Source organism: Lagopus muta, chromosome 26 (genome assembly GCF_023343835.1).
Source record: "Lagopus muta isolate bLagMut1 chromosome 26, bLagMut1 primary, whole genome shotgun sequence".
Classification (NCBI taxonomy): Eukaryota; Metazoa; Chordata; class Aves; order Galliformes; family Phasianidae; genus Lagopus; species Lagopus muta.
In genome coordinates this window covers 398,315-411,163 of record NC_064458.1, presented here as the reverse complement: position 1 = coordinate 411,163, position 12,849 = coordinate 398,315, and the positions used below count along the sequence as shown (strand labels likewise).

General features: G+C 51.4%; 1 protein-coding gene across 1 annotated transcript; it reads left to right on the top strand.

The window, feature by feature from the left end:
* Positions 1-5,013: 5,013 nt before the first annotated feature.
* LOC125684784 (E3 ubiquitin-protein ligase RNF13-like) lies at positions 5,014-6,013 on the top strand. Its single transcript, XM_048927217.1, is given in 2 exon segments — positions 5,014-5,328; positions 5,330-6,013. Coding segments are annotated over 2 exon segments (999 nt in total).
* The last annotated feature ends 6,836 nt before the right edge of the window (positions 6,014-12,849 follow it).

Here is a 12,849-nt window from a genome sequence, read left to right as displayed (position 1 = left end):
CAGAACGGCTCTGCGCCGCCACTGAGTGCCTCTCGCATGCGGTACCCATTCCTGCCCCCTCTCTGTGTGGCCGCTGTGCTCCTGTGCCTCCAGCAGGCCGGGGGCGGCTGTGCCAACAGCTCCAGACCAGGAGGACCGGCTCCCACCACGTGCCCTGGGCCGCACCTGGCAGAGGCCAACATGGCGGGCAGCCCCACTGCCGGCCGGGCCCGGGCGGCTTCCTCAGCGCACAGCCCTCATGGCCCCAGGGCTGAGGCCTCTCATTGCGCCGGGCAATGCAGGCACACGGCCGGCACAGACTCACAGGGCTGCAGGGACTTGGCACGAGGTGATGAGAAGGGTGAGGGGCGGCCTGAGGTGCCCTTCGTTGTGGAGGCAGGTGCCGGGCCTCAGAGGCAGGCTGGGCAGCCCGAGCAAAGGGCCGCTGTGCTGCAGGGCAGCTCCGGCTGCTGTACCTGCAGGCGCATTGCCTGCTCTCTAGACCTCCTGTACCACAGTCTGATCCTGCCCGCCTGCAAGGCCACCAGCTTCCTGGTCGCCATCTTAGCGGGCACCCAGCTGCTCGCAGGATGCGTGGGGCGATACTGGAGCTGGGCGCGGAGCGAAAAGCAGAGCAAGGAAGGGCAGCTGGTGCCTCCCCCCGGCAGGGTCCAGGGGGCTGCTGAGCTCCCCCTGTGTGCCATCTGCCTGCAGGCCTACAAGCCCCACGAGGCACTGAAGCTGCTCTCCTGCTCCCACGCGTACCACAGCAAGTGCATTGACCTGTGGCACTGCACCCAGCCCAGGAGTAAGACCTGCCCGCTCTGCCGGCGCAGAGTGACTGCTGTGGCGCTGATCCCCCTCCACGCACACAACACGGAGCAGAATTAGCCCAAGAAGGCTTGCCCGGCCTCCCCCCTGGAACATGAAGCCCCCCATGCACGCTCCTATCAGATCCGTTTCCCACCCTCCCCATAGCTCAGGCTCCAGCCAATGCCTCTCAGGAAACATGAGCACAGCGTCGGATTAAAAAAATTTGGAAATGGAGGAGTAAGGGAATAAAGACTGAGAGGACAAGTGAAATATTGAGTACATATCCTTGGCTCTGCCCATTCTGGATCTAGAAGATTTGTGAGGTCGGTCCACAGCCGCAGAACAGCCGCAGCAGCACGTGCCAGAGCCCCAGACTGCTCCACTTGAGGTTCCCTTTTCCCCTCTGCTTCTCAAGCTCTCCATCCAAAGCTTGCAGACAGATTTATTCCAACGTAGGGTCAATTACTGCAGTTATCAGGTAACTTTAAGCAAAAAGTTTAGGTTGATGGAATAAGCATTCTTCTCTACATTCCCCCTCTTCTTTTTTTCTTTTTCTTTTTTTTTCTGGTTTGCATATAGTTCAAAAAGAACAAAAAGCTGCTAAATGGAGAGGATGTTTTTGCTTTATGTCCAAGATTTTCAGGGCATTTTGCCAAACGTAGGGAAGGTAAGACATTACTGCCAGCACCAGTATCTAATAGAGATGTCTCCCTCCATTGCGAAGCAAACAGCTGGAACTGGAATCTATTTCCAGACATGGGTACAAGTTGCAATGGCCTAGATTTGCTCAGCTGCCTTTTTTAATTGTGTGCATTAGCCGATTATGGGTATTCTTGTAGCAGGTCCACAAATCACTGCTTTATAATCTTCTGTTCGCATTAGGGCCCAGATTATCATGCTTGTACTAGGTAATAACACAGGAGAGATTGCCCAGACCCCTGGGAAATCCAGAAGAGACACCTGGTAGAGCACAGGTTCACATGGTGGCCAACACGTGCAGGGAGCGCTGCACACCGGTGAGGCCTGCAGAGCTGCGCACACTGCCCTCCATTCCTCTCCCATCTCATTCCCCACAGAGCAAGGCACAAAACCTCTGCACACACACTGCTCCGTTTCTCATCTACCTAACAACAGTTCGGGTGGTTTCTCTGGCAGCTTCAGCTACCTATTCTGTTAAGACGTGGGTCATTCTTTCCTTTGATCCTAGATGAAAGGAGGTGGTTACATGCACCAGTTTCTAAATCAGCTCCTAGCAAAAAAAAAAAAAAAAAAAAGAAAATCCTTTGCAACGGGACGCAGGTCTGCCTTCCAGCAGCTCAATGCAGAGCTGGGACTTGCTCAGTCAGCACGAGGGAGGGAGCGCGTCCCACATTTCCTCCTGACAGGAACAACTGGGAGCACTGGTAGCACAGAGGTTTTCACTGGAAGGTCACTAGATGGCCCCAGATCTTCCCTCACAGCAAATCGCTGGTATTTTGCTTCAGGAGCCTGGCCCTCTGTAATCCTTCAGCGTGACCCCAAAGAAGCAGCATGCCCTGATAAGAAGGGCACTGAGCTCGAACCAGAGATACTTGCCAAGATATCTTGAGCAAAGCTTTAAACCCCACCACAGCTTTTTCTGCTCCCGGCCTTTGGCTGGTCAGGGCAGGGAGAGTTTGCTGCTGTTTGTTGGTATAATGCCACTGCCTGCGGACCTCAGACGCCACCTAATACAGATAAAGGACAAGAAGTCTGATTATGTACAAATTCACATCGTAACGCTGCCAGGCTGCTCTTTTCGTGCTGAAAAAACCTCAGAGGATAAAAAGCATTTAGACTTATTCCCCAAGTTAAACCAATGCCAGTCCAGGTGCCTGTTATACATGTTTTGTTAGGAGTTGTAATTATGTCTGTCCACATCAGTTGTCCTCTTTGGCATCTCTGCTACAGCACGAGATATTTGGGCAGGAACAGGGGTAGATCCTGTCGGCAGTTATGTGGGCTCTAAATCAACACCAAAGTCCTCTGGAGACAGAAGGCTTTTTTTTCTGGGGAAGGAGCCAGGTTTGTTATCCCTGCTCCTGCACAAAGTGAAAGCCCCAAAGAAGGAATCTAACGGGACTTTGGGAGTGGTGGGGTGAACGATGAGTTAATAGAGGTAAATGAGCTTTTCCTTTCTTCTAGCTTGGATCTTTGTTCAATTGGTAAAATGGGACCCTGTTCCCGTAATTGCTCTGCTCTTGCACACAACTGCTGTCTCCCATGTGTGGCTTGTTGACATTTAAATAAATTGCAATTATTCCGACAAAGTAGATTGCTGGAACTCCAGAGAAAATGGGTCAAGAATATGTCCAGGAGCATCTGCAATGTATTTAACAGATGAATATAATAGGGGTAGCACAGGATACGGAGAGTTCAGTGCTGGCTGTAACAAATGCAATCGGAAAGGCCTTCAGGACAGCCTGGCACAGCCCCATGCAGGGGTGGGAAGCGCAGCTCAGCCAGCAAAAGCCAAAGCCTTCAGGGCCCTGACAAGGGAGGCAGGCAGCATCAGTGTGAATGGGCAGCACGGAGGGAACCAGGGAGGACAAGGCATCCCCACCTCAGCCCCTTCACTGAAGGCCACCTTGACAGCAGCTCTTCTATGGCCCTCCTCTCCTTCCTTCTGCAAAATGGGACGTTGCTTCTTATCTGGCTCTGTGGGTGGAATATGGGCATCCTGCTCCCCTGCAGGGTGGATCTGTCAGGAGGATCTGTCCTTCTACACACATGTCCCTTTGGGGTGCTGCTTTGAGTTACTGAGAAACCAACACTTGTTTTCCAGGGGTCTTCTGAGGGACACAGCTCACGCCTTGCTGGCTGTAGAGATGCAGCACCTAGAGATGGTGGTGCAGCCTCCAGAAGATCGCAGCACGCAGCCGGAGCTGGAGAAAGTATGTTGTATCATCTGCACAGAATGCAAAGGCGACCCTTCCCTGGTCCCACAAGTGTCGGAGCACCAGCAAGTGCCTCCTGTTCTGATCCAGCAAAAGCCAAAAATGGACCCACAAAAGATTTCCTAGCGTTCCTCCATTTTCTTCTTCATCTCACTGTGCAGGGAAGCACTTGGCTTCACCCTCCTCCCCTCCTCCCCAAACCTTTGTTTTGTTTTTAAATGCAACAAAATGTCTTCCTGTGAATGTAAAACTCTTTGGATGAGGGGAAAATAAAATCGATTTAAAATCACAGCTGCTGGGAGTCTCTGGCACACACACACACTGTCTGCTGACATTTTCTGTAGCTCTTTTCCCAGTGAAATCTGTCTCAAGCAGAGCCCAAGGGGGCAAGTAACAAATCAGTTGCCTAGTAGTGGAGTGATTTTTTAACTACAGGTCCAACACAACTGCACCGGGAACCACAGGGCTACTCCCAAGTGGATCGTTAAACAAAAAGGGTTGTTTGTTAAAAGGTAGAGGTTTTTAGGGACCTGTGATTCAGAACTGACCTGGGTTCACTGCATATTCAGACCTAGTTTTCTTCGACAACCAGGAGAGCTATTGCCTGGTGCTCCTCTGGGTACTGTGCAGTTGCTGTTGGAGGTGGGAATTGCCTGAAAGATGAGAGCTTTGCAGGAGGAACAACACTCGTTCCTCATGCTTTCCATTCCTTTTTCTGCTTTTTTGCCATAAGCAGAATTTTAAATGTGTTTATGGCTAGAAGCTCCATCTGTTTCATTCCAGCCCAGACCAATCTGGGTGGTTTCCCAGGAACTGCTTTGGCCACCAGCATGGCGCCCTCCTTTCTGTGTGCAGTGGGCACGTTGCACGTGGGAAGTCCCATTCGTCAACAAAAAGAGAAACCAGCACCATATCAGTACCCAGAGGGAGATGAAGAAGCCACGTGATTGAAGAAGACGAAAAAAAGAAGGGGAACATTGGTTTCAGGGGGTGACAGTAATGTTACGTGACCCTGCCATAGCAAACAGTCACCAGGTGATGTCACAGACCTGCAGGGATGATGGAAGGCGTTGCGTAGCAGCTGCAGACAACAGAACAGGGGCAAGTTGTGTCCTGGGAACCTCCAAACCTAAGGAAAACCAACAGAAACCTCCAGGACAGAAACTGATCTCCACCCTACTGTGGCTCTGAGTCACGGCACAGTGGTAACACCCAGGTGGGATAATTCCTCGGTGACTGTCCCTTGCATTTCTTCTTTGGCACCAGCCTGGAAATCTGCGTTCAGAGCTGCTCGGCTACATTCAGCATGAATTTTTGTCTCCAACATCTTTGTCTTGTGGTCGCCACCTTCATCTACGAGGTTGCCATTACAGAAGCCTTTGGGCTCGTGGCTTACAACGACAGCTCCGAATGCGTCGTGTATAAAGCCCTGCCCGCGTGCTTTGGGCCGCAGCTGCCAGCAGAAGGGCTGGAGGGACATTTGATAAGGGCAGTACCAGCCAACGCCTGCCATACGATGCTGAATCCCCCAGCACCAAGGAAGGTCTCTGAGACATACATTGTGCTCATCCAGGGGTGTGACTGCCCTTATGCTGAGAAGGTCCTTCGTGCCCAGCAGGCGGGGGTACCAGGCTGCAGTTGTGTACAACGTGGATTCAGAGGAGCTGATGGCCATGATGTCTGATGACAGAGAAATCCAGCAGCAGATTGAAATACCTTCACTCTTCACTGGAGAGTCTGTCTCCCTTCACTTACAAAAGACTTCACAATGTGAGAAAGGGCCGTATGTCAGACTTATACCACCCAAGTACAATCTATGTCTCCACCAAAGTGGTGAGAAAATGCTGCAGAGCGCTCACATCTTGTCGAAGCTCAGAGACCTGCTCTACATCATTGTCGCCACGATCTCAGCTATGGTTGGCATAAGTTGGTGGAAGAATGCTCACAAGGTCAGGCTGTACACATACAGGCAGGGTGACCAATACGAGATCTGCGTGATCTGCATGTCTGAGTACAAGGAGGGCGATCTCCTGAAGATCCTGCCCTGTTCCCACACCTACCACCACCTCTGCATTGACACCTGGTTTGACACCCAGAGCAGGAAGAAGACCTGTCCCTTCTGCAAGCAGCAGGTGGACCTCTGCAGGCAAGCAGAGCTCCTGCAGCAGCAGAGGAGTGAGAATGGGGCTGAAGAGATTGAGGAGGAGCAGGGTCATGATGATGACACATTCAGAGATGATTATGAAGATGAGTGTGTAGAAGAGGAGGGAGATAATGAAAGCATAAATGGAATGAGAAGGCTTTGATTCACTGTATGACATCACCACCTGAGCTGTGAGTGGGATAAATTATCATTAAACCAAGCAAAGCTTTTCTTGTGCTTTCCCTAAGCTCTTGCTCCAGGCTTTTATTGGGAAGCAATTAACACTGCAGTTTTGATTCCCCTCCTCTGGTCCCCACAACAAAAAAGGTATGAATTCACAGCTGGAAATATCAGAACCTCCTTAAGCCAGGGCAACAGGGAAGAAGCTGGGATTTAAGTACCTTTGGTATGGGGGCTTGTTAACATCTTCTAGGAAATTTCCTCAACTCCTTCCCAAAATATCTGTGCACGGATACACAACCACACACCGAATCCTGCTTTTCGGTGCTGCCCAAACACCCTGGGTGAGATCTGTCCCTTGTGTTTTGCAGCCAGCAGGAACCATTTCCCAGCCTGACAAACCGCAGTACAGAGAGGAAATGATAATGCGGGATGCTAAAATGTAAAGGTGAAGTGGCTTCCCCTCCCAAAGCCCAGCACCTCCCATCACCCAGCACACACAAAGCCCAGCACCTCCCATCACCCAGCACACACACACACACACTGGGTGGCTCAGTACAGCCCTGCAAAGGGTAGCACAGCCTTGAGCTGCAACAGCAGAGAAACCACATGGGAAATACTGAGGGCACTTGGAGCTCCATCTCCTCAGACGGGGTGATGCCAATGGAGGCTGAGGTGTTCACACAGGATGTGCTCTGTGGAGCTGGAGAGGTGGAAAAAGGATGAAATGCTTCTGAGTGCAATTGGCCGCTTGTGTCTGCTGGCACAGAGGCTGACATGACAGTACAGGTAACCCAGCCAGGTTGTCCCAAGACATCATCCAAATGTTCCCCGGTGTCTGAAGGGTTGCTGGATTTGAGTAGGAACACGATGCAAAGAGATCATCTCCTCTGGAGATACACCAGGCACAGCAGTACTTTTTGGACAGGCTCTGAGTTTCCAGCTCTGCTCTACGTGGAGCAGAAAGCAGCAGTCGCTCCTGGGGCACCCTGGGTGGCTCTGAGACCCTCTGCAGGTGGGCACACAGGCTGCACGGGGGGTGCAGAGCTGGGAACGCTCACACAACCACTGTTAGCATTTAATCTCATGTAAGAGAAAGCAATACACCCCTCAAAGAAATGCCTAAAATTAAGGAAGTGAACAGCTCTGAGATACTGTGACCGAGGCTCCAAACCTTCACAGCTGTGTAAATACCAAACACCCAAATCAAAGCCTCTCCTCCAACTATAAAGCAGCCATGGCAGTGCCCAGGAAGCGGCCTGTTATCAGATCGCTCTATCAGGACCGTGACCAGGACGACCACTGTGGGCAGCAAATAACAGCAGCCTTGAAGTATTTTCCTTTTCAGTGGCCACAGTGAGACTCAAAAGATTTTTAAAAGACCGTTGGGAAAGAATCATGCTGTGGAACCGAGCAGCACAATGTCTGCATGGAAATCATGGTGATTTTGGAAAATAGCCCCTGGATTACTTGAGTTCCTTTAAGTTATACGTACTGTGTATGGGCTGGGGAAAATCCATGAATAAAGGTGACTTCCACAGATAAGCTGGAGCTGGATCTGCTGCTCCTGCCTGGGGAAACCAGGGCAGCTTCAGGTGGGAGCGGAGAGAAAACCACGCTTTCAGAATTCCTTCTGCAATGGAGAAACTTCAAATCAATTTCTCCTGGAATGAAACATGACAGCATTTCCAAGGACTTGATGGAAACAAGACTTTCTGCAAGTCTTCCAACTGAGCTGCTTCATTTCATTTGTGGAACAAATGGGGAAAAATGATTTTTAAGTCAGTTCATAAGACAAGTCCCCTCTAGTGCAAGGTGTGCAGCTGCCTGGGAGCCCCACATCACTACCAGTGCTGAACCAGGCCCCAGAGGTGCCTGGAAAAGCAAAGGCAGCTGCGTCCATCCGGGAAGGAGATGCTCCTTCAGAGGGTGATTAGCACAGGAAGTTCATTTAAGTGCTTTGAATTGCCTTCTGGAAGTAGCTCTCCTGTCAGCAGCTCTTAAAGAGATGGAAATGACTTTGCTGGTCTGCACAAATGCCTTCATCCACCAGCAAACACCTGAAGCTGACCCAAATGCTCTCCTGAGCCTATAGACCCTGCTGAGATCAGTGACCTCATGTCCACAAAGGCAAGGAGTAAAAGCAACGGTGTCAGCAGCACTCCCATCTCAGCACGCTCACTGCCCTCCTTCTCCCTCAGCCGAGGTCTGAAGAAGCACGGATGCTACAAGCAGGCAGGAAGCAGGCTGAAGAGCCTCTATGTGCAGCTGTCTGGGGCCACAAAAGAGCCGAACCAGGCTGCTGTGTCCCCCAGCACCCATCCCAGGGTTGAGGAGAGGTGGAATGACAGCCCTGAGCCAGGCGGTTCTGGATGATCTCACAAAGCCACGGTGCCATCCAGCTGCAGTGTGCTGGGCTGCAGAGAATCTCGAGGGGGAATTCTTGGGATGGATTATTCATGAGCAGAGATGAGATGATTGTAGTGCCTTAATATCTATGAATTTTTTTCCATCTTCAAAGTGGCACATGCTCTAAATGGGTTGAATTTTACTGAAATGGGTCAGTAGAAAAATAGATCCTTCTCACAATGCAATGCTGCATTGCCTTCATTTGAAAAGGAGAGAAAAAAAGGAACAGGATCTGGGTAAGAGAGCAGTGGTTCACTCCATTTAATGTTATCAAAGCCTATCACACTGAAAATCTGAAGTGTGTGCCACAGTAAACGTGACCTCCAGCCCTACAGCCGTCAGATCCAGTGCCCTCCATCAGCATTAATGGCAGTGCTAACACGGTGAGGTTAGCTCATTGCTGGGGTGGGACACACAGACCTTGGAGCCTCGATGAGGATTATTAACTTCTCCAGGGGAAGCACTATCCCTGTGTTTAAAATAAACTACAACAGAGAGCACCACAGGGAAAAGGAGGAGGAGGGGTCTGGGTCCTGCTGGGGCTGAGCTGACCGTGCGGATGTGGATGGGGCTGTGCATCCCCATAGGCTGTGAGTTAGGAGAGGGAAAACGTGGGGGGATGAGCTTCGAAGATGGCCATGCTGGGAGGCATGCCCTGCAGGAGGCGTTCAGACAAATCCAGTACAGAAAGAGGAGGAGTGAGGGGGAAGGGGAATGCAGCCTCCTGGATCCAGCCAGGAGCAGCTTGGCAGCAGCCAAAGACATCAAGGACCCTCAGGGAGCCCGAGGAGGAGAGGAGCTGATATCTGCTCTGCAGAAGCACCTATGGGAGACCCATGTGAGAGCACCCAAACGCTGTGCTTGAAGGAGCTGCCAGGAGCCCTCCTGCTCTCAGCGAGCTCCTGGCCCCACGAACCGAGCGCTGCTGCACACACTCTGTTAAGCAATAACCAGGTTCCAGCACAGCCGCAAAGAATGACTTACTGATCTCATCTGTCAGGGGGGTCTTTGCAGTTTCCCTCACGTTTTATTGCTGGCCTTTTTCGTGCACAAACATGGTTCAGTATATTGCTGGGAGAGTCACCAGACTGTGACCCACAGGGAAGCAGCTGACGACCCAGCGCTGGGAACTATTGACTTAACCAGCAGAACGTCGATGCTATAGATTACCAGGAGCAATTAGGGGGGCTGACTCCCCCATGTGCAGCCATCCAGTGTAGACATTTTCCTCGTGCTGAGAGCCAGCACTAAGCCTTGACAGCATTTAAAGAACTACTTTGAGGGTTTAAGTGAGATTTGAGTGATCCGTAGCTCCTGTGCAGGCCAAAGGTAGGAATTTCAACCTTGAGCACTCAAGTTTAATACCTACTGTAATTAAAAAGAGAGCACCAACTTCCCCACTGCACAACCCAGCTGACATCAATAGTGTTGCAGCGTCAGAGAGCCTCACCTTTGATCTCCCTAATCCAGCTGAGTTGGACATGAAGGACAGAACGCGCTTGCCCATGGGCCAGGAGCCTCTGCTACCCAAAGGCAGCAGCATGAAGCCTTCCTTCCCTCCTAGGGCTGTATTTCCCACACCATCACGTTGCAGAACCCATTTTCTATGAGGTCAGCACAGCTCCATGTGCCACGTTTTCACCACAGGGCCATCTCACAGCCCCACCAGCACACCAGCATCCCGCAGCAGGGATGGGGCTGGCTCCAGCAGCCGTGCTCCATCCTGCTCTAAGGGCCCAGGAGGTTCCTCTGTTGCCCTTCCCCAAACATCCTGAGCATACAGGGATGTGCTGCTGGCTCTTCATAGCTCTCAGGACCTAAGACAGACTCAGTCCTTCTTTTTCTCTTTTCATCCAATCTCCAGTTCTCCTCCTCTTGCTTTTCCAAGTGAAGTTTTCCCAGTTCTAAAGCCCACTTCTCCCTTTCACCAACCCCACTGCTTTCCTCTTGTGCTTATCTCATTCCTTCTGCCTCTCTCACACCCCATGGTGTTCCCCTCTCCTGCTAGCAGAAGGTTCCCTACGTGCCGTACCAAGTGAGGTTACCCCGAGGTGCCTCTGCACACAGCAGCCTGGTACAGCTAAGCCAGGAATCCAGCTCTCGGGAGTAATCTGCAGAGTACGGCTGGTTATTAGTCACTACAGTAGAACAATCAACACAGTTTCTGTGATGCAGTAAGATGGATTGAAGCTACTTAAGAATACAAGGAAATGGGATCAGCGCTTGGGAAAAAAAGTAGCTTGACTCACTAAATCCGCTTCTGCTATAGCAGCTCTGAGCTCACGCATCACTGTTTGCACACAGCAATGCTGCAGCATGGATGCTTACAGCTGATGGGCAGAGGTCAAACCCATGCAGGGAACACTCCTTATCCCGAGGGCCAGCCCCGAGCTGCACCAACAAGGAGCAAGATGCAGCTCTGCTGCGTTGCTTCCATTCCTTTCTTGTTCCCAGCAGGGATCATACCTTTGGTCCATGTCTGATTTTGCAGTAGAACAATTCTGCTTTTTTGGTACTTATTCGCTTTCAAGCGTACTTGGAAAATAGAGATCCAGCATTTCCCATTGCATCTGCACCAAGACCTGAGTAGACTGCAAAGTCTCCGAGGCTTCAAGCTACCTGTGCTCCTGCTTAATCACAAAGATTGATTCCACACCTCCCGTAAAGAGATGAGGCATGATCTCGCACAAGACTCCTTCCCTGACCCAAAAAGCATTATTTCTCCACAAATCTCTTCCTCGCTGTAAATCAGCAGAGACACTACTCCAGAAATTTGAGCAATGATAGATCAGTGGGGTAAGAAGTCCCCACAGTGCCAGATCCCACCAGGCACAGCAGTGCTGGGAAGGAGAGGGCACTGGAGGGGCTGGGGAGCATCCTGCGCAGAGACATCACCCACAGAAGTGCCAAAAGCAGAATGTTACAGTGATCCTAAAGGGAAGGAAAAAGTTGCTTGTGCTGACTCAGGCAAATGCCTTTTTGTCTCCCAGAAATCAGGGGGTGGGAATGGCTCTGCAGAGAAGGCTGAGAGTCTGAAGGGAGGAACTGAGAAACTGCCAGAGAGGCTGAAGGCCATGAAAGCAGCTCCACAGAGGAGAAGCAGCAGCAATAGCTCCCGGAAGGCTCTGCTGCATATCTGCTGCCCATGCCCCATCCACAGGAGAGCACCCACAGGAGAGGCTGTCCTGTCAGTACTGAGCTCACACAGGCAGAAGGAAGAGAGCAGGGACTTGGAGAAGTGTGGGTGGCACAGCCTAGTGTGTGTGAATTGAACTCAGAAATCTGAGTGAAAAAGTGCAAAGCAGAGTGTGCAAGAAACCCTCATTTTCTAGGCAGGGAACCGAAGTGCTTGGAGAAATTGGGCACATCCAGAACTCCTGTTTACCCATTCCACAAAGCATCTCCTTATTACTCCTGCTTATTGACTAAGTGCAAACCACTGTAGCAGTCTAAGGATTGGGATCTCAGCCAAGTTTTTTTCTCCTGACCCTCGTGCTCCTCTGCCACAAGGCGGGAGGAAAGAGGGAGAACACTGACCTGGCCCTGACTGCCCTAATTAACCGGAGTCCTGATTGATTTTGATAAGTAGCTCTGGCCTCATTCATCAGCACAGCATTCACCTAGATAAGCAGGAGAGTGGTGCATCAATCCAGACCACCCTGAGCACAGAGCTGGTGTAACTGTCACCACAGCAAAGCTTGGATGAGCAGCAGCTTAAACACGGGTAAAACCTCAGCTCTGGTGAGCAGGATGCCAGGACACGGCCTCAGACCCAGCCCTCCATGTCCTGGTAATTCTTCAGCTGGGGAGGTAACAGCAGCAAGCTCTTCGTTCAGCCCTGACTCTGCAGGTCAGGGGTTTACAGCCAAAGCTTCTCGCCGAGTCTCCCCAAGGCCTCCCTGCATGACCCAAAGGGTGATTTAGGGCACTGTCCTGGGAGCACAGATCCGAGCCCAGACTCTCCGGGAGGAGTCCGAAGTTCACACCATAGTTGGGATTTCCACTGCAGGAATAAGAGCTGCACAAAATAAATTATGTCTAATTAGAGCAGGTGCATGGTGCCCAAGGAACATCACTGTGCAAACATTTATTCAAGGCTTTAAAAAGGCCTTTGTGACAGACAAAGCAAACGGCATCTCCGCAGCCATGGCCCAGCCCTGGCAGCCTGCAGACCGCAGCCCCACACAGCAATCTGTCAGAGTCCCTGTTGGGGTTTTCCATGCCTCTCTGGGATGGGATCCCATGGCTTCGCAGCCACAAGCCAGCCATTTCCTCCTTCCCAAGGCCTCAGTTCACTCCCTTGACTTCACCAGGCAGGTTTTGGCACGAAGGCTGCTCTCTTTTCCTTCTCCCCAGGAGCCACCTGGCAGAACTGTTCCGCCTGGAAATCCATCCTCGGATTGTTTTATC